Raw genomic sequence first — 27594 nt, 5'->3', positions numbered from 1 at the left:
GTGGCTAAATTTATTTATTTATTTATTTATTTATTTATTTATTTATAAAAATTTTTATTTTTTCAATATATGAAGTTTATTGTCATATTGGTTTCCATACAACACCCAGTGCTCATCCCAAAAGGTGCCCTCCTCAATACCCATCACCCACCCTCCCCTCCCTCCCACCCCCCATCAACCCTCAGTTTGTTCTCAGTTTTTAACAGTCTCTTATGCTTTGGCTCTCTCCCACTCTAACCTCTTTTTTTTTTTTCCTTCCCCTCCCCCATGGGTTCCTGTTAAGTTTCTCAGGATCCACATAAGAGTGAAACCATATGGTATCTGTCTTTCTCTGTATGGCTTATTTCACTTAGCATCACACTCTCCAGTTCCATCCACGTTGCTACAAAGGGCCATATTTCATTCTTTCTCATTGCCACGTAGTACTCCATTGTGTATATAAACCACAATTTCTTTATCCATTCATCAGTTGATGGACATTTAGGCTCTTTCCATAATTTGGCTATTGTTGAGAGTGCTGCTATAAACATTGGGGTACAAGTGCCCCTGTGCATCAGTACTCCTGTATCCCTTGGGTAAATTCCTAGCAGTGCTATTGCTGGGTCATAGGGTAGGTCTATTTTTAATTTTCTGAGGAACCTCCACACTGGTTTCCAGAGCGGCTGCACCAATTTGCATTCCCACCAACAGTGCAAGAGGGTTCCCGTTTCTCCACATCCTCTCCAGCATCTATAGTCTCCTGATTCAGAGTGGCCAAATTCAAACACAGAAGAAACAAGTGTTGGGGAAGATGTGGAGAAAAAGGAAGTCTTGCACCCTGTTAGTGGGAATGCAAATTGGTACAGCCACTAAGGGAAACAGTATTGAGGTTCCTCAAAAAACTAAAAGCAGAATTACCATATGATCCATTAATTCTACTACTGTATACATACCCCAATAATACAAAAAAAGCAATTTGAAAAGATACACGCACCCTTATGTTTATTGCAGCATTACGTACAATAGCCAAGATATGGAAGCAGCCCAAGTGTCCATGGGTAGATGAATGGACAAATATGATGTGGTATACACATGCAGTGGAATATCACTAGCTGTAACAAGGAGCAAAACCTTTCCATTCACAACCGCAGGGATGGATCTAGAGAATATGATGGTAAGTGAAAGAAGTCAGTCAGAGAAAGACAAATAGCATACGATTCCACTTATACGTGGAATTTAAGAAACAAGAGAAACAAACAACAAAAAAATAGATAAGAACAAAAGGAACTGGACCCTGAACTATGGAGAACACACCGCTGGTTACCAAGGAGGATGTGGGTGGCAGGTGGGTGAAGTAGGTGAAGGGGATTAGGATTACCCTTATATTGATGAGCACTGAGTAAGGTGTACAGGTGCTGAATCACTCTATTGTACACGTAAAACGAATACAACACTGTATGTTAACTATACTGGAATTAAAACAACAACAACAACAACCAAACAGAAGACCACTAACACTGATCAGCTGGACTGGGGGTGAGACACGAAGGAAGTTCTTGGGCAGTGTCCCAAGGACTGGAGAGGCAGGGTGAAGGCAGGGTCCAGGGCTGGATGCTGGGGAGCCATGTTCATGGGTTACTGCCTTGATGAGGAGAAAAGGCACGAGAGGTAGGGTCCCTTTTCCATGCCACACAAGACTTGTTCTGCAGCACCTGAACTAGGGCCTCAGGGAGCAGGACGGAGGCAGGTGACGGGGAGAAGCTGGAAGCCGGAGAGGAGAGTCAGACCTGGAGGAGAAGTGAGAGTCTGAGTAGGTGTCCAGGGTTGAGGGCGGAGCCCATTTGCATTGTCACGGAGACTCAGGGAAGGCGTGTGTGTTGAGAAGGAAGTCAGAAGAGAGGGGCTGCGTGTGGGGAGGTTTGTGAGAACAGACGCCAAAGACCCACTTTCCGAGAGAAAGAAAGCACATCTGCACATAAGATGCTGTTGTTGCAACTGGTGTTGCTCACGGTTCTTGTCCCAGATGGTGACACTGACGATGGTGAGGACTCTGGGCCTGCCCTGTGGGGGCACGTGTGTGTGCACGTGTCTGTGTGTGTGCTTGTATGTGTGCGCACATACATGTGTGCATTGGTGTGCATGTGCTTGTGTTCTGTATGTGTAAATATATGTGATTATGTGTGGATAGTGCCTGTGTGCGTCTCTCTGTGTTTGCATGTGTGCACATGTGTGTGTCTGTACATCTGTGTTTTTGTATGCGTGTGTGCGTAATTCTGAGTATTTGTGTGTGTACATACGTGCATTTGTGTCTGTGCATATGGGCATGCAGGGTGTGGGTTCCCCAGCACATACCTGGGGAGTGTGGGATGTCAGCCTAGTTCCTTCCTGAGCATCCTTGACCCCAGGGCCTTGTACTCTTCTGGACCATGGGTATGAAGCTCTGGGCTCTGGGGCAGCACATGTCTCCAGAGGGAACTACGGCTCCCTTTCCTCCAGATTTTGATGCCCCTCCCTGAGACCTTTTTCTGCATTCTCTCTCCTTCCCAATGCCCTCCTCTTCCTCAGTCTATCTCTTCTTCTCGTACAGACTTCCAAGAGCCAATCACTTTTCGAAGCATCATGACAGCATCCTTTTACAACCATTCCTGGACACAAAATCTGGGCTCTGCTTGGCTGGATGGGCTGCAGACTCATGGCTGGGACAGCAAGAAAGGCATTTTCATGTACAAGCGGCCTTGGTCCAAGGGCAATTTCAGCGAGAAGGAGCTGAGGGAAGAGGAAAGGACATTACAGACATTCTCCATTATTTTTCCTATGATATTTCAGAACCATGTTCATCAATGGCAACTTGAATGTGAGTTTGGATCCTTCGGGGCAGATGGGATGGAGGTGGCAGGCGTGTGCATCTCCTTGAGTTCCTTCTTCCTCTAGGAAGGAGCGTCCCCTGGCTTCTGAACTTCATGTCTCTCCCCATCGTAAAACTGAATTCCACATGTGTTTAGGGGGCAGAACCTAGACCCCGATTCTTGAAAACCTTCATGTCTTCTGCTACTTCCCATCCTCTCATTGATCACAGGCTGTGCTGTCATGTCTTTATTGGTATCTCCCATGACCACCCCATTTCCTGGCCTCCAGCCAGGTACCCACCTCTCCCTCACTCTGTGACTGATCCTTGAAATGTGCTTTTCACCCAATCCAGATCGCTCAGTGAATCTATGCGTTTCCTGTACCCACTGCTCTCCCCTCACCCTAGATGATTTTATCCCAGCTCTCCATTGGAGACCTTCCCTGTTCTCTGCCACACCCTTCCAGTATCTTCTCCCACATTTGTGCCTTCCTCAGTCATTCACCTCTTCCTCTGCCTCCAGTGATCACCCATTTTCTGAGCCTCCACCTAAACCAAACTTTGCTCCATTCTTTCCAATACACTCAATATCTCCCTCTGCTTTCTTTGCCTTTCACTTATATTCACCTCATTTCATTTCTTTCTCTCCCCCTTTCCTATAACACACAGCCTGTCTTCCCAGATCCCTTTCAGGTACAGGTGGCAAAAGGCTGTGGACTGCATGTTGGGGAATCATCAGTAGGCTTCATGAAGATTGCATATGAAGGATCAGATCTCATGAGCTTCCAGAACACGTCATGGTGGCCATCTCCAAAAGGAGGAAGGAGGGCTCAGCAGGTCTCCAAACTATTCAATCAGTACCATGTGGTCAACTTAAGAATACGAGCACATATTATTGACATCTGCCCCCGTTTCCTCTTGGGTCTTCTTGAGGCAGGGAAGGCAGATCTTCAGCGGCAAGGTCAGTCCTGCTCCCTCCCTCCAAGCATTCTCTATTTTGCACTCATAAATTTGCAACATTTCCTCAAATTCAGAGTGAAAAGGGGCCAAGAGGGAGAGGGGTGATGCTGACAGGTTTCTAGAGGTGGAAAGACGTGTGTATCTAAAGCGATGTGAAGATCTACCTTCTCAGTCTGAGAATACCTGTCCTGTCTCTGCAGTGAGGCCCGAGGCCTGGCTGTCCACTGGCCCCAGTCCGGGGCCTGGCCGTCTGCTCCTCGTGTGCCACGTCTCTGGCTTCTACCCAAAGCCAGTGTGGGTGATGTGGATGCGGGGTGAGCAGGAGCACCAGGGCACCCGACGAGGCGAGGTCTTGCCCCATGCTGACGGGACATGGTATCTTCAGACGTCCTTGGATGTGGAAGCCAGAGAGGCAGCTGACCTGTCTTGCCGAGTGAGACACAGCAGTCTAGAAGGCCAGGATATGGTCTTCTACTGGGGTGAGAAAGGGCGGGGTCCCCTCTGGGAAAGACAGTGGCAGGTCCTCAGAGCCGGAGAGCCTGAAGAGAAACTTGGGATTCTAGGATTCCAGACTAAAAAGTACATATATTTAGTAACCCAGGAAGTGGTGAGCTGTGTGTGAGGGTCCTGTAGATGTGGGAGGAAGCAGAGATTGGGTGAACGGTCCATATCTGAGCAGGGATGGGAAATGAGAAGGAGGAAGGGTGGTTGGTGAGGCAGAGGGTGACGGGAGCAAAAGGGACCAGGAAGGTGCAGGTCAACCCGGGGTGGATGGGAAATGACACCCTCTGTGCACCAAACCCACAGAGCAGCACCGCCCCGTGGGCTTGGTCTTCCTGGCGGTGGTCGTGCCCCTGGTGCTTCTGGCAGGTCTTGCGCTCTGGCTCTGGAAGCGCCGGTAAGTCTCTGGAGCCACCTTTCTGCACTTTCCGAAGAGTCTCCCCACTTTCCTGTCTGTCCTCAGCCCTCCTCGTCCCAGTGCTGTCCCCCCTGCGTTCCTCACCTCCGCCTGCTGCAGAATGATTTCCAATCTGTTCCTCCCAGGAAATCACACAAGACACCTCAGCGTACTGGCCTCCCTTTGGAGTGAGATCCCGGCAGCCCGGGACCAGGACGTCCCTAAACCCAGCTCAGTGGTGATGGACCGGCAAGTCTCTATGTGACTGTTGTCTTTCCTTTCTGCTCAGTGATCAGTTGTCAAGATGAGTTAAGTGTAATTTAAGGGGATTTCTTGTTCTGACCTGACTCTGGGACTTAAATCTCAAAATTATCTCAGAGTATAATGAAGTCCCAGCAACGTCCATGCGTCACAGGCATCAGACATCACTTCCTCCAGTGAGCCGTCCCTTATTCATAACTGGAAGCAGTCTTTGCTTGGTGAGAATTAGCACCTCATTTTCCTGCACTTGGCAAATCTATTCCTGACCCCCAGCCCTTGTTGCCAACAGTTAGGGTCCCTTCCCTTCTAATTCTTAGGACTTTAGAGATGAGGTCCATGTCTTTTTAATATTTGTATCCTTGGCAAGGAGCCCCACTGCATGGAATATGTCCTCAATAAATACCTGTGTTTCATAGGTTTGTCTTTTTCTTTTGCCTTCTGACAGGTTTGTAGTAGTTCAGATGTTTGCACACGTGGACATTTCTGGAAAACAACGTTGAGATAGAAGGGATGGAAAAGGTGAAAAACATTGGGAGGGGGAGAGCAAATCATGGCACTTCACCAAACTTCTCCCCTACATTGGACTCTTTGCCTGCTTCTGTTGGGTCCAGTCCACCTGTCATGCTCTCATGGCCACCTTGTGGTTTTTGGTTGGTTGACTCCACCCTCGTGTGTAGCCCTGGGTTCTAATCAGCCTGACTTCCTCAGGAGAAAGCATCTTTGACAATGTGACAGGACAAAGGATGGACGGGTAACCTCCAGTTCATGACAATCATCAGACAGCTGCCACTTGTCCTTGCCCAGAGTGATGGTTCAGGGCCACGCACCTGTTCCAGGTGGCTCAGGTCACAGGCGTTCTGGTTCCTGTGGTCAATGGCAGAGAATGAGATGATCTTTCTTGTCCCGGATGATAAGGTCGGGGTATGAAGCATAAACAACTACAATCCATTTTTCAGCAGCAGAACAGAAAGCCTGAGGATGACACCTGCATTCAAGAAGGCAGAGAAATTGTACATGTGAAGTTTTCCAAGAGGTTGGATCCAACGTGTTCTCACCACAAGAATGAGAAGAAGAGAAAAGAAAGAGAAAGGAGAGGACCCAGATGTGAGGTGGTGGGGTAGTGTTGTTGTGGGCATCATGTCACCCTGTACATCAAGTGTGTACTTCGTTTTATGTTTTTTTTTTGGAGAAAACAGAGTTTATTGCCCAGCAATTAAAAGTATTCAAATGTGGGATGAAAGCTACATAAAATGTTAATTTTCATGGTTGGCTTGGATTCAGGTTTTCTTGACCAATTCTTCGTTTTCCTTCAAAATGCTGCATGCCACTTGAGGCTCGGCAGCTCAGGACCTGAGCGTCACCTGCAGCTCCCTGCATGCCGTGTGCCCTGGGCTCCTGACGTTCTTCAGGCCGTCCTCCTGGAGAAGCTGTTGGAAGACTTTCATCAGGAGGACCTTTGTTCATGTCACATCACAGGCTCTGCTGCACCTGTCAGAGCTGGCGAAGGCCCATGTGGCCCATGGGGCCTCCCAGCCATCCTTCCTCAGGGGCTAGAAAACTGCACTCTGTACAAAGGTACAATTTTCATTTGTCATCATATTCCCGTGAAGCAGAAAACAGTAACAACAACAAAACCAAAGCATCAGAAAAGTGAAGGCAGACGCACAAACCCGCAGAATGGACTGGAGCCCCAATAACCCTGGGATCCCCAGTTCCATCAGCCCATTCATTTCCTGTACGGTTTCAGCCCAAAAAGGTAGATTTCTGTCCTTTGTGATTGGGTGCTCCCTCTGATGGACGTGGACGTGGCCCCTGGGGATGCTGGGATAATATCTCTCTTCCTTGCGGTGTTCTTCCTCACTCTTCTCTTCCTTGCCTTCAATTCTTGAAAATATTCCTCTATTCTTTTTCTTACCTGCTTGCCTTTTTCTTCACATGTCCTCACCTGTCCCACTCTTACCCTGTCTTATTGACACTGACATCTGGATCAATCCCTATCCTGGGTGTTTTCGTGGGTTTCTAACAAACCGCTGATCAGGAATCGAGTGCTGGTTCAGCTGCTGGGTATGTGACTGGTAAAAATTTTCTCCAGGGTTTTCCTAGAGATGGAAGGGTAAGCTGCACCAGCCTTCATGAACCAGGAGCTGTCGTGGCAATGGCATTAAATACTCAAAATGCGAGAAATTTTCCATGGATTTCTTCCCAACACATGTATTCATTCATTCATTCATTCATTCATTCATACGTACATTCTGTTATTCATTCATTCATTCATTCATTCATTCATGACTTAGTCAGCTTTTCCTATTTGTATGGTAAACATGTTCTCTAAGACTGGTTCTAAAATGTATGAGAGGCAGCTGTGTGTACAGGTGTTTAAGACATAACGAATAATCTTGTCCTCCAGGCTTTTTTTTTTTTGATATGTACATTTAATCATCCAGAGCAAACTTTAGAATTGGTAAATAAGAAAATTTAACCTCATAGATTTCAGCAATAATTGCTTTATTAAATGATCCATGAATCACACATCACCCCATGTGACCCTCAGGTAGGCACTTAGAGAAGTTGTACAAATGGAAGGTTTTTATAGAAGGAGGGTGGGGCCGGGGAGATAGCAGCAAAAGTGAAGGATTGTTCCAGGAATCAGGCCTCTTTCTTGGGGGAAGAGTACGGGCTCTTATCATGCATATGACCTCATCTGTCTTTGGGGGCTGGAGAGAAACCAGGTGACAGACTCATTGCTTTGATGGAAAGAAAAATTTACTGGTGATGACTGGATAAGTCTACATTTCTGGGTGGTTGTAGTTTGTTCAATTGGGTATGAAGTCCCAGGGTGGGAACTCAGCTGATGACATCCTTTTGGGTCTGCAATTTTCTTTTTCTAACAGGATGTGGCTCATGGGCATGTATCTTCATCGTCTTGAACCCCCACCAGCAGGAGCTGCCCTTGGTTCCCTGCTGGCTGGTCTGCTTGGGACAGAGAGGGGGACGCTACCTCTGCTCTGGTCCAGTCCCATCCTCAGCCAGGTGTCTTGTGTTTCAGTTTGGGGACTGGGCCTTCTGAGAGTTCCCCCCTTTGCCTCAGCAGATGGAACTTCTTAGTCTGGGACAAGGTGTGTTCCTGTCCCTTCCCCCTCTGCCCCTCCCCCCAGCTGCAGAGTGGCTCACTGTGCCCTGAGGTAGTGGGGCTCCCTGCCCTTCCCACACCCAGTGAAGGCTCCTTCCTCTATGGGGGATGGTGGTCTTCCTGCCCTTCTTAGGAGGGAGCTGCTGTCAGACGTCAGGCTTGTACCACCAGAAACCAGTTCTCTAGTCTGTATCCTGGACTTCAGTTTGTCAGGACCCTGGGAGGCCAATGGGCAAAAGCCTAGAGATATATCAAATTTGCTAAGTCTGTGACTCTCTGGGCCTCCCAGTCCTCAATGAGCCTTCAGTCATTTGTTAACAATTGTAGCTGAATTATTCATTCTGGTTTATAAAGCCTCTGGCATCTGAATCCCTGATTTCCTTGGAGGAGTCTGTATTTCCCTAGATTTTGGGTTGACAACATGCTCTCACCCTTCAATTTGATGGATTCCAGAGAAGTGATTTGGACGATCCAGCTTTTCAAAATCTTATGTGTGGGAGTGAGCTCTTTCCAATTTTCTATGTTTCAGTCTGAACTTGCCAAAAATATTATCTTTCTCTCAACAGCCTGAGTTTATTTCAGTTTACTGGTGATCCAAGAAATAACCAGACAAATAGCCCAAACACATTATCCAGATGACATAAAGCACAAATACTTAAGGGGTTTTAAACACTTAGGAACACCATGGAAGTAGAAGGTCAGCATGTCCAGCAAGGCCGACTCATGATAAGACAAGCATGGAACATTCTAGCAGGAATAGTAGGAAGGGAATCTGGATACACGATTCCAGAACACTCTATTAAGTGCACACACTATAAATTCCCATGATTTCTTGTTGTAGATTTGCCGTACAAATCGGTGTGAACTTCATGGTTATTAGCATATGCTTGAATCCAAAAGATAACTGTGTAGATTCAGATTTCATCAAGTAGGATTACAACTAATACTTTTGGATACTAAAAACATTTTTATGTCAAAGAAATCCATAACCTTTAAGAATAATTTGATGCCTGAACTGAATTATCCAATCACTCAGAGTTAATCATCGAGCGCCTACCACTTGCCAGGCCCTGTTGGATTTGGGATCCGGTTCCAGGGGATTAGAAACACCTGAGCCAACAACTGAGTCAAGATTCTGAGAGGGCAAACACCTGTAAAGGTCACCACTTTAGTAAATATTGTTGCAGGCAGGTTTGTTAGAGTCTAGAGTCTGCACATTAAAAGAAAACTCAGCACACCAAAATGGTTAGTTCTCGGTTGACGTGATTTTCTTCCCAAGTAGACTAAAAGCTCCTTGAATAGTGGTTGCATTGTGAACACTGTATTGTCATGTGCGTAGTGAGGTGCTTGGATCCAGGAAGCTGTTAAGCGACTGTTTGGTGAGTGAATATATATTAATGCAAGTCCGACTGAGGAGGTATTCTTCAGATGTTTCAATATCCTGTGGTCTCTCTGATGGCAACTGATTCTCCCCTAAAAACATTGGTGAACTGGTGGTTGTTGATACTGTTACACAGGCAATCATGGCGAAATTTGGAAAAGCGAATAGAGTAAGTGTTAAAAGAAACCCATGGGCTCAAAATGGTGCCTTGGGCAGGCCAACTCCCCAAACCTTGTTTCACCTAACCTAAGTGCAGTCCAACCTCCCCCAGAAATGTAAGTCTTCCCCCGTCAGTGAGGAATTCTCTGTTCATCACAAGTGAGGTCCTCTCTCACATGGACCCTCTCTATCCCCCAAGAAGGCGAGATTATTTGCATGATTAGACGCCTGTCCCCCCAGTTAAGGGAAGGTGACCTTCAAATCAAGCTGCTTCATTTTGTATTTGAACACAGACAGTGAGAAGTCAGAGATGTGAATGGGTTGCAGAAGGGGTAAGAGAGGCAAGGGAGTCCATGGGCAGTGACCCAAGGGCACGAGGGACAGGGTGACAGCAGGGTCCAGGGTTGGGTGCTGGGGAGTCGTGTGTCTTCATGGGTTACTGTCTGGATGAGGAGAAAAGGCGCGAGAGGTAGGGTCCCTTTTCCATGCCACACGAGACTTGTTCCCCAGCCTGAACAGGGCCTGAATCAGGGCCTCAGGGAGCACGACGGAGGCTGGTGACAGGGAGAAGCTGGAAGCCGAGAGGAGGGTCAGACCCGGAGGGGAAGTGAGAGTCTGAGTAGGTGTCCAGGGTTGAGGGCGGAGCCCATTTGCATTGTCGCGGAGACTCAGGGCAGGCGTGTGTGTTGAGAAGGAAGTCAGAAGAGAGGGGCTGCGTGTGGGGAGGTTTGTGAGAACAGACGCCGAAGACCCACTTTCGGAGAGAAAGAAAGAACATCTGCACATAAGATGCTGTTGTTGCAACTGGTGTTGCTCACGGTTCTCGTCCCAGGTGGTGACAGTGACGATGGTGAGGATGTGGCCCTGCCTGGTCGGTGCAAGAGTGTTTGTCTACATTTGTGTGATGTGTGTCATGTGTGCACATATGTTGTTGTGTACATGTGTGCATGTGTGTATATGTGTATGAGTATGTGTGTATATGTGCCTGTGTGTGTATCTCTGTGTGTTTCTGCCGTGTGTGCATGTGTGTGGGTGGGTGTCTGTATGTCTGTATTTGCATCTGTGTCTATGTGTGTGCATATCACGTGTAACTCTGAATGTGTGTGTACATGTGTGCATTGGTGTCTGTGCGCACGTGCACACATGGTGTGGGTTCCCCAGCACATTCCTGGGGAGTGAGGCATGTCCACCTGGTTCCTCCCTGAGCCTCCCTGACCCCAGGGCCTTGTGCTCTTCTGAATGGTGGGTGCCAAGCTCGGGGCTCTGGGGCAGCACGTGTCTCCAGAGGGAACTACGGCTCCCTGTCCTCCAGATTTCGGTGCCCCTCCCTGGCCCCTTTTGCTGATTCTCTCTCCTTCCCTCTGCCTTCCTCTTTCTTAGTCTATCTGTTCTTCTGGCACAGACTTCCAGGAGCCAATCACTTTTCGAATCATCCTGACCTCATCTTTTTACAACCGTGCCCGGACACAAAATCAGGGTTCAGCTTGGCTGGGACAGCTGCAGACTCATGGCTGGGACAGCAAGACCGGAGCTTTCATTTTCCTGCGGCCTTGGTCCAGGGGCAACTTCAGCAATGAGAAGTTCATGGAACTGGAAAAGTTATTCTATTCATACTCCATTAGATTTCTTCAGGTATTTCAGGACCATGTCAGTCAATGGCAGCTTGAATGTGAGTTCAGGTCCCTCAGGGCAGGTGGGATGGAGGTGGCCGGTGTGTGTGTAGCCATGAGTTCCTTCTTCCTCCAGGAAAGAGCCTCCACTGGCTGCTGAACCTCTCGATTCCCCATCGTAAAACTGAATCACACCTGTCTGTTCACGGGGCAGAAGCCAGACCCTGATTCTCGAAAAGCCTTATGTCTTCTGCTCCTTCCCCTCCCCTCATTGACCTCAGGCTGTGCTCTGAGGCCTTCAGTAATGTCTTCAGTGACCGCCCTATTCCCTGGCCTGCAGCCAGACGTCCTCCTCTCCCGCACTCTGTGACAGATCCTTGAAATGTGCTTTTCTCCCTGTTCAGTCCCCTCAATGGGCTCTGTCTATGTGTTCCCTGTATCCACTTCTCTCTTCTCACCCTAGATGATTTTATCCAAGCTCTCTAGTGGAGGCCTTCCCTGTTCTCTGCCCACACCCTTCCAGTCACTCCTCCAACACTGGTTTCTTCCGCATTCACCTCCTCCTCTGCTTCCAGTGACCACCACTTCCCCTCTCTCTGAGCCTTCACTCAAAGCACACTTTGCTTGATTCCTTCCAATACCCTCAACTTCTCCTTCCTCCATCCATGGCTTCCACTCACCTCATGTCAACACTTTCCCTTCTCTATTCCTGTATCTCACACCCTCTCTTTCCAGATCCGTTTCAGGTCCAGCTGGAAGGAGGCTGTGAGCTGCACCTTGGGGAAGCATCGGTAGGATTTGTGGAGATTGCATATCAAGGATCAGATCTCATGAGCTTCCAGAACACGTCATGGTGGCCATCTCCAAAGGGAGGCAGAAGGACCGAAGAAGTCTGCACACTATTCAATCGGTTCTATGTGATCAATGAAATTATACACACGCTTTTCAGTGACACCTGCCCTCAGTTCCTCTTGGGTCTTCTTGATGCAGGAAAGGCATATCTCAAGCGACAAGGTCAGTTCTGCTCCCAACCTCCAAGCATTCTCTCTGTGCATTCATAAATTCGCACCATTTCTCAGCTTCAGGGTAAGAGGGGGCCAGGAGGGAGAGGGGATGATGCTGACAGGTTTCTAGAGGTGGAGCGATGTATGTATCTCAACTGATGTGAAGATCTTCCCTCTCAGTCTGAGAATTCCTGTCCTGTCTCTGCAGTGAGGCCCGAGGCCTGGCTGTCCACTGGCCCCAGTCCGGGGCCTGGCCGTCTGCTCCTCGTGTGCCACGTCTCTGGCTTCTACCCAAAGCCAGTGTGGGTGACGTGGATGCGGGGTGAGCAGGAGCACCAGGGCACCCGACGAGGCGAGGTCTTGCCCCATGCTGACGGGACATGGTATCTTCAGACGTCCTTGGATGTGGAAGCCAGGGAGGCAGCCGGCCTCTCTTGCCGAGTGAGACACAGCAGTCTAGAAGGCCAGGATATTGTCCTCTACTGGGGTGAGAAAGGGCTGGTGCCCAGCAGGGAAAGGGGGGTCCTCCAGCAGTGCAGGAGAGATAGGTACAAAGTTGGGATTCTAGGGACTCCAGATCATAAAGGACTAAAATTTAGTGACCTAAGAAATGGAGAGCTGGGTGTGAGGGTCCTGTAGATACAGCAGGAAGCAGAGGGTTGGTTGAAGGGTCCATCTGTGAGCAGGGATGGGAGAGGAGAAAGAGGAAGGGTGGTTGGTGAGGCAGAGGGTGACGGGAGCAAAAAGGACCAGGTAGGTGCAGGTCAACCCGGGGTGGATGGGAATTGACACCCTCTGTGCACCAAACCCACAGAGCAGCACCGCCCCGTGGGCTTGGTCTTCCTGGTGGTGATCGTGCCCCTGGTGCTTCTGGCAGGTCTTGCGTTCTGGCTCTGGAAGCGCTGGTAAGTCTGGAACCGTGTTTCTGCTCTTTCCCAACTGTGTCCCCACCTTCCTGTCTGTCCTCAGCCCTCCTCCTCACCATGCCCTTTCCCCTGGAGTCCTCACCTCCACATGCTGCAGAGCATTTCCAATCTGTTCCTCCCAGGAAATCACACTGGAGACCTCAGTGCACTGGCCTCCCTCCGGAGAGAGATCCCAGCAGCCCCAGTTCCAGCACTTACCTAAACCCAGCTCAGTGGTGATGGATTTGCAAGTCTCTGTGTGCAACTTTTGTCTTTCCTTTCTGCTCGATGATCAGTTGTCAATATCGGCCAAGAATAATTTAGCGGGCTTTGTTGTTCTCACCTGATTCTTGGAGTTAAATTCTACATTTTCTCCAAGTAAAATGAAGCGTGAGTACCTCCCTGGGTCACAGGCATCAGATGTCACTTCCTCCAGGGAGCCCTCCCTGATTTTCAAGGGGAAGCAGTCTCTGCCTGCTGAGAATTTCCAACGTCCATAGTTTCTCTTTGGCAAACGTATGACTCACTACCCATCCCTTATTGTCCCCAGTTGGGTCCCTTTTCCATCCTAATTCTTAGGCCTCTTGAGAGTAAAGTCCATGTCTTTCTAATATTTGTATCCTTGGCAAGGAGTCTCGCCTGCATGGAATATGTCCTCAATAAAAGTCTGTGTTGAATTGATGCCAGTTTCATAGGTTTTTCTTCTTTTGCCTCCTGTCATGTTTGTAGTAGTTGAGACATTTGATGTTCTTCTTGTTAAAAGTCTTTTCACTTTGCCTGGAGACTTGATACTGTCATGGTTCCTTGGTAACATCTCTGAGCCTCTGAGGAGAATACAGTTTTGTCTGTGGATATTTCTATTATTTAAACACAGACACCTGTTGGAGTGGACCTGTTGTGGATGAAAGGAGGAGGGCAGATGCAGGTCCTGGTTGTTTGAGGCCCCCAGGACAGCAGCAGAGACGTCACCTGGGGGCTTGTTGGCAGTATAGGGGCTTGGCCTCAGCTGAGGTTCACTGCATCACAATTTGCATTTTAGCAAAACCAGCAGGGGATTCACAGGTGCATAAATGTGGTGCCTGAGAGGTAGCAGTGTGAGTGCGTCCCTGGAGGGAAACGAGTGGGTCCCGAAAAGCCAGTAAGAGTGTTGTGCTCGGGAACGAACGGGGGTCCGGCAGGGAGAGGGCATACAGAGCATCCTCACATTCGTGGCTGCTGTGTCCCAGTCCCTGAGGACACGGAATCAGCCACAGTGAGCCGTTGCTCCTGGAGTTAATAGGGGGTTGGGATCATGGGAGCCTCTGCCCGCAACACTTGCCCACTGATGAATACACAGCCTTGTTTCCCGTGTGTTTGTGTTTAAATAGAGCTTATTCATATATATATATATATATATATATATATATATATATATATATATTTCCAAATAATTGATTGCATGCTCTATTTCCCTATACGGAAATACCAGCTCAAAAGTTTGTAATATTCCCCTGCATGGGTACTGTGATATCCAGGGTCTTTGGCTTTCAGCCCCAAAGCTGTGCTGCCCATGATGCTTTAGAAACAAACAAGAAATAGTCATCATCTCATGAATCCACGAATATAGTTTCCTTTCCCCTTTTCTGTGGTGTCATCATAGCATCCTAGATGTGACTTTAGTACTTTCTAGAGTGGCTCCACATGGCCATCACAAATTTTCTGTCCCTTTCCTGAATTTATTGTATTATTGATTCATTACCACTGACCTCATGGCCCACAACTCTGCCTTGTGAGCCTGAGCGAGCCTTACCTGCACAGGTGTTTTTGTCTGTGAGGCACATCCCGCCTTCTGTGCTTAGGACCACCCATGCTCCTTGTAGCTCTGGGCTTCAGGGTCATTTTAAATACAAAATCACCAAGAAAGAGCATGTAAGTGAGGAAAGTGTGGCACCAAATGGATCGTGAATAGGACACGTGTTTGCAGTGTGGGAATTCACACAGGAAGGCAGAGCGGTACCTGGTTCAGCCTCACTGGGGAACATGTGGGGTGTGTGACACATGTCGGCCACTCTATGTGTCCATGAACATCAATGAGCACATGTGTCTGGGGTTACAAATCAATGCCAGTAGGAAGACCAATCTGCACAGACTCCGTGAATAATGAACATGGACTCTTTGTGACTTATGACCCCAAAGGCAGTGGAAACATCCATGGACAGACTTCAGTTACTGTAGATTTCATTAATTCACTCAATAAACCTTTCTCAAGCCCTGACCATGCAGCAGGGACATTTGGAGTGGAAGGTAGTGGGGAGGAAAAGGTTATTATAGCCTTTGGGGTTTGAAAATTCTGCTTTCTTGATTTTTTAAGGTTTTAATTGTTGTTTCTAATAGTTTCTTAGTACAGGAAGCTCTTTGTGTTCAATGGCGAAAGAGACTTAGTTCTAATCTGTTCAGGGTCAGAGAGGAGAGGCTCAGGGCAGGAGAACGTCCAGAGGGAACAAATGCAGGTTCCCACTGCTGCACATGGGGACATTTCTGGGAGATAATGTTGAGATGGGAGAGGTGGCAAAGGTGAAAAGTATTGGGAGGGAGAGAGCAAATCATGGCACTTCCCCAAATTTTTCCCCTAGATGAGACCCATTGGCTTCTTCTCTAGGGTCTAGTCTACCTCATGGCCACCTTGTGGGTTTGGGTTGGTTGATTTCAGCTTTGTGTGTGGCCCTGGGCTCTGATCACCCTGAGTCCCTCAGGAGAAAGCATCCTTGACAATGCGACGGGATGAAGCATGGACAGGTTCCATCCAGTTCAGGCCACTCACCAGACAGGAGCCACTTGACCTTCCCCAGTGCGATGGTTTGGGGCCAGACACTGGCTCCAGGTGGCTCGGGTCACAGGCATTCCGATTCTTGTGGTTGATGGCAAGGAGAGAGATGGTCTCTATCGTCTTGGATGATAAGGTCGGGCATGAAGCCTGACACAACTTCAACCCATTTTTCAGCGTCAGGGAAGCAAGCCTGAGGATGACACCTACATACAAGAAGGCAGAGAAATTCTACACACGAAGTTTTCCGAGAGGGTAGATCCAAAGTGTTCTCGCCACAAGGAACAGAAAAGAAAGAAAGAGAAAGGAGAGGATCCGGGTGTGAGGTGGTGGCCGTGTTACCAAGAGTGATTGTGGCATCATGTTACCTTGTTCCAAACATATACCAAACATCAAGTGTGTATTTCCTTTTACGGTTTTTAAAGAAAACAGAATTCTTGCCTCGCAATTAAAAGTATTCTAATGTGTGATAAATGCAGCATAACAATTCACTTTCATGGTTTGCTTGAATTCAGGTTTTCTTGACCAATGCTTCATTTTCCTTCAAAATGCTGCATGTCAAACTGGAGGCTCCACAGCTCAGGGCCTGAGCGTCACCTGCAGCTCCCTGCATGCCGTGTGCACTGGGCCCCCGACGTTCTTCAGGCCGTCCTCTCGGAGTAGTTGTTGGAAGACTTTCATCAGGAGGACTTTTGTTCTTGTCACATCACAGGCTGTGCTGCACCTGTCGGACCTGGCGAAGGCCCGTGTCGCCCATGGTGCCTCCCAGCCTTCCTCCCTGGGTGGCTGGAAAGCTGCATGCTGTACAAAGGTACGGTTTTCATTTGTCATCATATTCCCGTGAAGCAGAAAACAGTAGCAACAACAAAACCAAAGCATCACAAGAGTGAAGGCAGACACACAGACCCACAGAAGGGACTGGAGCCCCAATAACCCTGGGATCCCCAGTTCCATCAGCCCATTCATTTCCTGTACGGTTTCAGCCCAAAAAGGTGGATTTCTGTCCTTCGTGATTGGGTGCTCCCTCTGATGGACGTGGACGTGGCCCCTGGGGATGCTGGGATAATATCTCTCTTCCTTGCGGTGTTCTTCCTCACTCTTCTCTTCCTTGCCTTCAATTCTTGAAAATATTCCTCTATTCTTTTTCTTACCTGCTTGCCTTTTTCTTCACATGTCCTCACCTGTCACACTCTTACCCTGTCTTATTGACACTGACATCTGGATCAATCCCTATCCTGGGTGTTTTCGTGGGTTTCTAATAAACCACTGGTCAGGAATCGAGTGCTGATTCTGCTGCTGAATAAGTGACCGGTAAAAATTCACTACAGGTTTTGCCTACAGACCAGAGGACAAGCCTCACCAGCCATCATGAACCAGGAAGTGTTGTGGCAATGGCATTAAATACTCAAAATGCAAGAAGTTTTCAGTGGATTTTCCCCAGACCCAATACGTCAGTTCATTCCTTCACCTCTTACTCAACTTGTACTATTTGTGCGGTTGCATATTCTCTGAGACTGGTTCCAAAACCCTTGAGAAGCAGCTGTGTGTCAAGATATTAGAGATATAATGAATCATCTCTTCCTCCAAGCTCAGTCCTTTTTTGATGTCTGTTTTTAATTTCCCAGGTGAAAACTCAGAAAAATTTGTCGCCTTTCTGTGTCAACTTTTCTCTTTACAGGTTATTCTCTACAAAATCTCTAAAAATCTTGTCTACAGTGGGCTTTATGAGCCTTCACATGGGATGGGGACAGAGCCTTCCTCTCTTTCTGTAAGCATTCCTGTTGGTTTCCTAAATAGTGGCTCTGCCTCGGCCACAGTGGGCTCATATTTAGGGGATGGAAGTGTCCACTAGGAGAATCTCCTCATGGAAGGATCCAGAGTGTAGTACAAATGTGACTCCATTTGTGATTGGACACGGGAGAAAGGAGAAGCTGAATGAAAAGTAAACTTCCTGGACAGTCGGAAGGAGGGGCTGTTGTGCAGAATCCATGAGATCCGTGGGCAGATGGGGAGAGCAGATGAGTGAGTGGTGGCATTTTGCTTCCACTGTGTGGAAGCATTGTGCCCCCACCCCAGGTGCGTCTCCTGCTTTCTGGACACAAAAGTTATTTGATCAGGTTGAAAGGTGTGATGTTTTAAAATGTGAAGTGTTGCATGGTAAAAGTGTTTAACTTAGTTAGTATTTGATGTTTTCCTAATTTATTCATTAGCTTTTCATCTTGTTCTAAACTTAAAAAAAATTTTTTTTCAATGTTTATTTTTGAGAGTGAGAGAGACAGAGCACGAGCTGGGGAGCGGCAGAAAGAGAGGGAGACACAGAATCAGAAGGAGGCTCCAGGCTCTGAGCTGTCAGCACAGAGCCCAACGTGGGGCTCAAACCCATGAGCAGTGAGATCATGACCTGAGCTGAGGTTGGACGCTTAACTGACTGAGCCACCCAGGTGCCCCGACATTTTTTTTTAAATTCAAGTCAGTTAACATATAGTGTAGTATTGGTTTCAGGAGTAGAATTAAGTGACTCATCACTTACCTAGAACTTTTTAATGGCATGTAAAAACCTCCTCCTCCTCCTCCTCCTTCTTCTTTTTTTCTTTTTCTGAAATCCAGACATGTGACCAGATGACTACAGTCAGTTTTGTCCATGAGAGAAGAGTTAACTGATCACCGCCTGATCCCATTTATGAATCTTTATGTTCACTATTTATAATGATTTCATTATGAACCCGTTCATTTTTAACTATTTTAATCGTTTTGGTGACCTTAAAAATTCCTTTTCTTATTCCCACATGAGAGGCAGTTTACCTGGCCAAGTCCACAGCAAGCTGCGAGCATCTAGAGAATGTCTCCGTTCTGAAAAGAACATTGAAATGGAACTTGAGAGCGGAAATGAGCACTTGCAGTGAATAACTAGGCAAAGGGCATTTCTTCTTGAAACGGGGCTGCGCACGTCTGCCCACAAAGACATACTTCCTCATGAGCGAGAAGGAAGGAGAAACAAGAAGAGGGAAAACGCCTGAGGGCGTGGTCCTTGCTACAGAGAAGGAAGGAGCATCAACCAGTTCCTGTGAGCTGTACAGGGTCCTGGGTGCAGACTGCAGGCACAGCGGGTAACCCTGCTCCAGATGTGTTGTTCCAGGCAAAGGGAAAAATGGAAAACAACCGCAACCAGTTCCCTGAGGCAAAATCTGCATGACACCAAAGCCAGCGAGACTTTTTCCGGAAAACAATAAAACAAATATTAAAATAGTGACTATCTGCTGACCTCATTTAGGCACACTTTCCGGGAAATTAGGTGCACAGACTCAAAATATTTATAAACAGAATCCAGCACCCGACGAAGTGGGATTTACCCACACAACGTAAGGATTGTCTACCGTTAAAAATCTCTCCATAGAATCCCTTACTTGAACAGATGAAGAAAATAAAACCACATCTATATAAATAATCACGTCCAGAGTTACAAAAAGAGCATTTGATGTCTTGAAATGTCCCCTCTGATAAAACCTGACCAGCCCAGAATGGAGGGAATGTGGGTGCAAGCAGCCTGCAGGGCACTTATTTGCTTCCGAAGGTTTAAAAGTATTCCAGTGAGAACCAAGGACGAGATGACCGCCCACTGGAATCTTCGCTCTTCTGTAGAATACTACAAGCCATCCTTAATCCAGGAAGGCAAGGGAAATAAGGAGGCATGGAAATAGAAATTGAAGAAAAATTATTATTATTTGCAGATCATACAATTGTATGCAAGAAAATTAAAAAATAAGCAAAATAATGGGAATAACAAGAGAGTTTAGGAACTTATCTAGGTAAAAATTTAACGTATAAATAAAAATTGTAAGGATTTCACTTGATCTTAGCCAAAAGGCCGAGAAGCGATAAAAAATTGTAAGGATTTCAAGAAAATGAGTATCTTTTTATTCTTGGTGGGTTTTTTGTTTTTTTTTTTTTTTTGAGATAGTATGATTTCTACCTAGAATTAGAATCCTAGGAATTGGAATTTAATTGGAATTAAAAGTAAACAACTGGAGCTAATATAACAATTTCTGGGGCCCCTGGGGGGCTCAGTCAGTTAAGCATCTGACTTCAGCTCAGGTCATGATCTCACGGTTAGTGAGTTTGAGCCCCGCAGCAGGGGCTGCGTTGAACAGCTCGGAGCCTGGGGCCTGTTTCAGATTCTGTGTCTCCGTCTCTCTCTGTCTCTCCCCTGCTTGTGTTCTGTCTGCCTGTCTCTCTCTCTCAAAAGGAAACATTTAAATTTTTTTTAGCAAGTTCTTGGGGCGTCTGGGTGGCTCAGTCGGTTGAGCATCTGATTTTGACTCAGGTCATGATGCCAGGGTCTTGGGATCAAGCCCGGAGTTGGGTTCTGCGCTGAGTGTGGATCCTGCTTGGGATTCTCTCTCTCTTTCCCTCTGCCCCTTTCCCCTGCTCACAACCGCTCTTTTCTCTCTCTAAAATAAAAAAAAAATAGAAAAAGATTTAAAAAATTTAGCAAGTTATTTAGCCACAAAATAAATATTAAAAAGTCAACAGCATTTTTTATATAAGCAACAAGAGAAAATAAGGTAAAATTAAATGCCACTTATAATAGCAACAAAATCTACAAAATAGCCAAGAATTAGCTAAAGAAAGAATATATGAGAATTCTACAGAGAAATTATAAAAACGCTTAAAGATCCTAATAGTATTTCTAATTCATCAGAGTTGGATGGAAGGAGTTATCATTATAAAAAAGCATACTTCTCTTTAAATTATTCTATAGCATCAGTAAATTCCTAATTAAAATTCCAGCTGGATTTTTGGAGGCACATAGCAATTTAATTTTTATATTATATGGAAGAATAAATGACTACAAATAGATTTGAAAGAGTAGAGCAAAGATTTATTCGCAATGGAATAAAGTCATAAATGTAAAAGACAGTACTACAAAGTTAGCAGCATAGAACAAGGCAGAATATTTTTATGACCTATTGGTGAGGAATTATTTCTTAAATTAAGTTCCCTAATTGGAGGCTGCAGAGCCTTGGCGAGAAATGGCCCAGGGTGGTCATTCACCCGCCTGCCATATACACGTACACGGCCCCCATTCAGCAGTGGGGCAGGCTCCAAGGGCTTGGTCCTTCCCAGGGACCCGGAACTAAGGGGGGTCCTGCCAGGCAAGAGTCCTGGGTTCTCCTCCCTTAGGAGACGGGCCTGTCCAGGAGGAGTGGGGGCAACACGGACGATTTCACTGTTTTGCAAATTGTTGCTTCTGTACCACGAAGTGTATAGAATGGATGGGCTTTTTGAAAAAACAAATACACAAAAAGTAAACACTGTTGCATTTTCCTTTACAAAATCAAAGCTTTCTTGTCCACCAGGTATACACTGGACAGAATTAATGGTGGACGACTGAAAGAAGTATTTGGAATTCTAAAAATAAGATACGCATGTACACAGAGCACTGTGGTAACGTCTTTAAAACAGTGCTCAATGAGATATGCTAGTAAATAAAGCATACAGTTTAATACCTTTTGTGGAAATTGAACTTGTATACGTCAAAAAACACCACGTTTTCTAAGAACACACAGGAACAGAAGGACAGCCCATCAAGACAGTAAAATGTGGCGAGAAGGGAGTAGGGGGATGAACAGATCAGGTAGTTTACAGAGGTGGTCTGCTCAGACCAAGAAATGTCCGGGGGCCACAAATGAAGGAGAATATTTGCTCAACTATCTGCGCTTACGATTCTACAGGCAAAACACAACAGGACAAAACAAATATTGGAAAACGTTTTAAAATTATGTTCTACAGAATAAAGAGACTGAATTGGGATAATGGGTTGCACCATGGATAAAACGCCAGGGAAAAAAAGACATAAAAATATAAAATATTGTATCAAGTACTTTCATTTGTAAGCACAGAATCAAAATGTGCAACATCAAAACCCTCTGGTTAGAAATGTGAGGGTTTTTTGTAATCGCCCAAGGCTACAGATTGGGATTAATTTCTATATTTTACCTCTGGGTGGCAGTGGAGATTAAAACAAAATTTCTGTGTCCTTGTTCCTGAAGGAACAATGGCTTACAAACCCCACGCTTAAATTCACACTAACTTGTTAGTTAGTCATTGGAATTACTTGTAAAACCATGCATATAAGATGAAAAGTTTATCAACAGTAACACGGGAATAGAATCCAAGGGAATATTTGGCTGGTAGAGTAAGATGATGCCAAGAATGAAATAAATTTAAAAAAGCATCATGATGCCCTCCTGAACACTGGCTGTGAGTTTTAAGTCACGGGAGGACTCTGCAGTGACTGAGGCAGGGTCTAGAAGGGACTAGAAGATATAGAAAGGTGAGTCATTCAGGATAAGTATAGGTTTTCCTGGTCCTCAGGCCACACGGAAATTTCTCCCATCAGTTCCTATGTGGTGTGGTGAACAACGTTCTCGAGAAATTTGTTCTGTCAATTTCACCAGTTTGCTAAGTCTCTTAACGTAAGGGGATGATATCAGGCTACGTGAAAGATGAGGAGACAACCCTACACAGCATGACGGCATCCGGGCCTGCGTGTAGGTCTCCCACGCTCTGGCAAACTCAAGGCTTGATTTTCCATTATCTGTAGGAATGAGCATACTCTACGTCTCTTGTAAATACCGCCTATGTTGAACTTGAGCGGCAGCGACTTTTAGACTATGTACTCTAACATCCACCTCATGTGCCACAATTTTTATATTACCTGCTAAATGCAGAGCGGTAGCCAATAATCAGTTGAGCTGTGGGTAGAATTAGGAACTGGACATTTCTCGTGGCTTTTGGAGATCTGGTCAAAGACTGTCGCTTGAATCCGGGATTTGCTCCCAGGGGACTGAGAGCGTCCACAGGGAATACGAAGATCCTTCCTGAGACCCAATTTTGGGGCTGTTCTAAGACAGAGGCACCGGCTGGCCTGATTACGACTCCTTCCATTCCCAGAGCACAACACATTCTGCTTCAGCAAGAAAGCCAGAGATGACTGTCGACAGGAGCCAGTACCATCCCTAATTTGGGCGTAACGTGTCCTGAGAAAAGAACGCTTGGTCTTTGAGCTTTGAGCAGCATTACTCAAGCAAACTATTGACCAACCATATATCATACCTACGTGCCTAAATGGATAGGTGGATTGGGCTCCTCGCAGAGACCACCGGTTGTCTCTAGAATCTATTCTCCACCTTCTCTGGAATAAATCAACCCCCCAGTTATTAGCTGGGCAGCAGAAAGGCTGCAACCATTAGGCACCCTGTAGCTGGTGTGGTTGCGTGACTGTGCTCTGACCGATGGACTGTACAACCTCCGTGAAGTGTGTTGAGATAGCAGGAGGTGGGTGTGCCCAGCCCCCTCCTTTCTTCCTGATTGCTGGTGGAAAGTTGCGTTTGCAGGAACGACCTTCAGCAACCATCTCGGAGCATGGGGTGACCTTCAGAATGAGGACCTGGAGTGGTGAAGACCATGATAGGACAAAATAAGGTAAAACAAAAAATAATAAAAAAAAAAGCCCCAAACAAAAGAGGAAACCAGCACCCAAGCCCCTGATGCAATGAAATGCCACCACCACCCTGAACTGCCTACTTCTAGTTTTTTCTCAAGGGACAGAAATACAACCGTATATTTTTAAAGATACTGCTAATTTGAACTTTTAATAAAACAAAAGCCAAACGTGGGCTTCCAAATATCCTTTACGTTGACGCCCTCAGTCCTAATGTGGCACGACATTTTCGTAAACTTAGTAAACGCAGAATGATATTCGAATCCCAACTGAATGTACTTAATTCCTTGCAAGTTTCAAAGGATTAAGGGATTTTTAAAAAGAAAAATGAAGTAAACAATTTGAAAAAGATAAAAATAAAATAAAAATGAAGCTATGATATCAATAAGAAGATGTCGTCAATGCCAACAAATTGCCGTTGTTCAAATTTTGACTCCAAATCTTGTGGTATAGTCAGTCTTTGCTTTGCATGAGAGTGTGGGACTGTAAAAATGGATTATGCAAACCTTCACCTTGCAAAAAATATCTACTTCTGTCTTGCAAAAAAAAAAAAAAAAAGCACGTGGTTCATATATAATTACACACAGAAATCTAAGGGTCAACGTGATAAGGTAGTGCCATAGCTCTCAGATTTTAGCCAAGGGGTGGTGGGTCTTTGAACGAATGGATGAGGGGGGAAGGCAGCAGGGGTGGTAAAAGAGAGGAGGGCCTGGGAACTCACATGAAGGGTGAGTAGAAAACAATGTGGACTCAAGCTAGAAAAGTAAGAAATGAGACCCAGGAAACAGAGAAAGAAAAGACTCTGTAAGTAGAAATGGATGTGAACGTGGACCAAGTCAGACACTGTTGCGGTCGAAGGCGGGCTAGAGAACGTCAGTTCCCCTCCATCAGAGAAGTTATTTGTGGGGGAAGCATTCTGCAGGTGGTCCTCCTGGGGGACTATCCCGCCCTCAGTGCTGTGGGTGGGGGGCAGGTGGAGGACGCGGAAGGGGGCAGGGCTGCTGCTGGGACCCGGAGGAAGGGGGTAGCCCGCAGGCGTGCTGATGGGGAAGTGAAAAGGCCAGGAAGGGCATGTGGCTGTGGGGTTTCTCCAACAGGGAACGGGGCAGAGGGTGAGGCTTACCAGGCAGGGGATGGCAGGGCAGGGGGCAGGTCCTGTGAACTTGGCCGCGACCACAGGGAACCCAGGAGAGCTCTCTGAGGGGCAAACATCACCCATGGAGGTGAATTCGGGAGGGTCAAGGACCAGGACTTCTGGGCGAGCAGAGGGCGCCTGGCGAAGGCTGTCGCCAGAGGCAGAGCAGGGGGCCCGCAGCACAGCCACAACCTTCTTATCCCAGGAGGCCGCTCCCCTGTCAGATTATCCCATCTGGGCTGTGTGTGTCTACAGGCTCACCTGTACCCACTTCCTCTCCCCGATGCCTTTTCTATAGACTCCAGACCCTGGGGTCTGTGTTCCTGAGCATTCACTACTGCAAATAGCTTCAGTCCCCTCCTCACAGAGCCCCCTGCCCACCCCACCTGCCTTTCTGTTGGGGTGCCAGCCACGTGAGCCTCCGGGCATAAAACTGACCAATTTAGGATGAGTTTAGCTGGCTTTTCGTGGAAGTAACCGAAATATTTTAAGAACGAGCCTGACGTAATCAGGTCTACATTTTATGGGGCCGCTGAGGCAGAGTGCCCAGCAGATGTGGAGGGGGCCTGGGCTGCGGGAGGCAGCGGGGGTCACGGCTGCCCCTGGCCCCCACGGGAAGAGGCATGCTATGCAGGCCACACAGACAAGTGACAGGGAGCAAGGAGAGGACGGGTCCCAGGAACGCGGGTTTCCAGCTTCTGTTGGGGTGACTGGCCCGGCACGGCCACATCCTGGGCTGGGCTGTCCCTGCTCTTCTCGTTCCCCTGAGGCCGAGTTTTCCCACGTTCTCCTCCCTTCTTTCATCAGTCTGTGCTCTTTCCCGTGGCAATCACGTGGATTGTCTCACGAGTGACTCCGGGAGAAAAAGCGAGGGTAGAACCTGTCCCACGCCCACAGGCTCGGTCTGCTCTCCTCCTCCGGGCTGTGCTCACTCTGCACGGGGGCTCGGCCCGCACTGGGCGAGCTCGGCTGCCCGGGCCTGACCCCCCACACCGTCACTTTCTCCCAGTTCTTGGGGCTGGAAGAGCAAGGGTTTGGTTTCTGGTGGAGTCTCTCTTTCTTGGTTTGCGGACGGCTGCCTTCTTGATGTGTCCTCACATCACCTTTCCTTGGTGCGTGAGGACAGAGGGAGAGGGAGCGAGCTCATTCCCTGGCATTTCTCCTTGTAAGGCCCCCCCGTTAGCACCTGTGTAACAATGACTGCCTTCCTGGAGGCCCTATCTTCTAATAGAACCACCCTGCAGGGGGTGAGGGGGAGGGTAGGTCTCCCACGTATGAATTTGGTGGGGGAGGGGACACAAGTACTCAGTTTATAACAGTAAGACCACTTCATTTGGAGGTCAAGGCCACCAAGAGTACTTGGATTACACGCGTAAGGGAAGTTCTCTAGAAGCTTCATCAGAAGTGATGTGGACGATTTGATCGTAGATCTTACGCTCTGTGTCTTTACCTCACTTTGTTCTGAGTTCGGGAGGGGGGCAAGTTACAGGGTTACAGGTTCTATAATACTAACCGCTGTGGCCAGGTTGGGTCCCAGTGATAAGTAAACGTGAGAGGGGTGCCTGGGTGGCTTAGCGGGTTAAGCGTCCGACTCTGGGCTTCTGCTCAGGTCATGATCTCACAGCTCGTGAGTTCAAGCCCCGTATCCAGCTCTGTGCTGACAGTGCGGAGCCTGCTTGGGATCCTGTCTCTCTCCCTCTTTCTCTGCCCTGCCTGCCATCTGTCTCTCTCTCCCTCTCAAAGAAATAAACTAGGGGCGCCTGGGTGGCTCAGTCGGTTAAGCAGCCGACTTTGGCTCAGGTCATAATCTCGCTGTCCGTGAGTTCGAGCCCCGCGTCGGGCTCTGTGCTGACAACTCAGAGCCTGGAGCCTGTTTCAGATTCTGTGTCTCCCTCTCTCTCTGACCCTCCCCTGTTCATGCTCTGTCTCTCTCTGTCTCAAAAATAAATAAACGTTAAAAAAAATTAAAAAAAAAAAAGAAATAAACTTAAAAAAAATAAGTGAACTTGAGAATCTTAGAGACCAAGTACAACACGGTTGATTTCTGATGCCAGCCAATGGCCCGTGGCCTCTGCCTCGGAAACTCCTATTGGAGGCAGCGGTTCTCAGAATCCTGCAGGGAAGGTGGTCAGAGGCCACGTCTGAAGCACAACACATTCCATGCCCAGAGCTCAGCGGCCCCAGCCCCAAGGCGAGGAAGCAGGGAGCTGTAGTTTTCCTACGAGCCCGTGGGAAAAAACGTAATAACCACACAGCATTGTGTGGACTGTGGCCTCCTAAAACCAGAGTTTGCCATTAATAAGAAGATTTGGACGATGACAGGATCTGGGACGTGAGCGAGATCTGGCTGGGGCTGAAATTGTGGACGGTGGCTCTTGGAAGTTTGTGGCACGTGGAAATCGCCACGTATCTGTGGCCGTAATAGAAAGAGCTCACTGAGGGGCTCTTGCGTGGCTCAGTCGGTTAGGCGTCCGGCTCTTGGTTTCAGCTCAGGTCATGATCTCATGGCCTCGCGGGTTCGAGCCCCCAAGTCAGGCTCTGTGCTGACAGTGGGGAGCCTGCTTGGGATTCTCTCTCTCTTCCTCTCTCTCTCTGCCTCTCCCCCCACTCACGCTGTCTCTGTTTCTCTCAAAACAAATAAATAAACTTTAAAAAGAAAGAAAGAAAGAGCTCACCGAGTGTGATTTCCAGCCTTGTTATCAATGCTGACAAACGTGTCCCCGAATTCAATTCTTGGCTGAAAATACACTTCTGCATTGGCTGAACGCATTGTCAGGCTCTATCCGTTCACGACTCCGTTAAGATGCTTGGAATCAAGCATGTGTTGAGTGACTTTTTGGTGAATGGATGTATGAGTTAGATTCAATAGGCGGGCAAATTCTTTACACTTTTCATGGTCCTGTGCACTCTGGGGTGGCTGCACTTTCCTCTCTCGGGGGAAGGGGGAGCCGGCGATGGCTTATCAAGGTGCCTGGGGAGGTGGCGCAGACCTGAGAACACAAATCCTGCAACTTACAAAG

At 47.5% G+C, this 27594-nt stretch overlaps 2 protein-coding genes across 3 annotated transcripts; both read left to right on the top strand.

Moving 5' to 3' along the window:
- Positions 1 to 1857: 1857 nt before the first annotated feature.
- Positions 1858 to 5064, top strand: LOC102948549 (T-cell surface glycoprotein CD1a-like). The gene is made up of 6 exons (XM_042976502.1): positions 1858 to 2020; positions 2567 to 2833; positions 3507 to 3785; positions 3985 to 4263; positions 4592 to 4682; positions 4829 to 5064. The coding sequence occupies exons 1-6, from the start codon at positions 1960 to 1962 to the stop codon at positions 4872 to 4874; spliced, it is 1023 nt and encodes a 340-aa protein (XP_042832436.1). The 5' UTR covers positions 1858 to 1959; the 3' UTR covers positions 4875 to 5064.
- Positions 5065 to 10149: 5085 nt separating this feature from the next.
- On the top strand, positions 10150 to 13813 carry LOC102972850 (T-cell surface glycoprotein CD1a-like). Of its 2 annotated transcripts, none has more exons than XM_042976501.1 (6): positions 10150 to 10463; positions 11016 to 11282; positions 11959 to 12237; positions 12436 to 12714; positions 13105 to 13132; positions 13276 to 13813. In XM_042976501.1, exons 1-6 carry the CDS (start codon positions 10403 to 10405, stop codon positions 13370 to 13372), a joined length of 1011 nt encoding a protein of 336 aa, XP_042832435.1. In that variant the 5' UTR covers positions 10150 to 10402; the 3' UTR covers positions 13373 to 13813. The 2 variants fall into 2 exon arrangements, with proteins under 2 accessions (XP_042832435.1, XP_007084332.1); XM_007084270.3 differs by having other exon boundaries at positions 13042 to 13132.
- The last annotated feature ends 13781 nt before the right edge of the window (positions 13814 to 27594 follow it).

The sequence above is a fragment of the Panthera tigris genome, chromosome F3 (assembly GCF_018350195.1).
Source record: "Panthera tigris isolate Pti1 chromosome F3, P.tigris_Pti1_mat1.1, whole genome shotgun sequence".
Classification (NCBI taxonomy): Eukaryota; Metazoa; Chordata; class Mammalia; order Carnivora; family Felidae; genus Panthera; species Panthera tigris.
The sequence above is the reverse complement of the archived record's forward strand: the minus strand, read 5'-3'. Positions and strand labels throughout refer to the sequence as shown.

Coding starts and splice junctions, on each gene's coding strand:
- LOC102972850 (XM_007084270.3), top strand. CDS start 10,403: ATGCTGTTGTTGCAACTGGTGTTGCTCACGGTTCTCGTCCCAGGTGGT. Junction 12,238..12,435: donor GGCATATCTCAAGCGACAAG/GTCAGTTCTGCT, acceptor CTGTCTCTGCAG/TGAGGCCCGAGGCCTGGCTG. Junction 12,715..13,041: donor GGATATTGTCCTCTACTGGG/GTGAGAAAGGGC, acceptor CCAAACCCACAG/AGCAGCACCGCCCCGTGGGC.
- LOC102948549 (XM_042976502.1), top strand. CDS start 1,960: ATGCTGTTGTTGCAACTGGTGTTGCTCACGGTTCTTGTCCCAGATGGT. Junction 2,021..2,566: donor AGATGGTGACACTGACGATG/GTGAGGACTCTG, acceptor CTTCTCGTACAG/ACTTCCAAGAGCCAATCACT. Junction 4,264..4,591: donor GGATATGGTCTTCTACTGGG/GTGAGAAAGGGC, acceptor CCAAACCCACAG/AGCAGCACCGCCCCGTGGGC.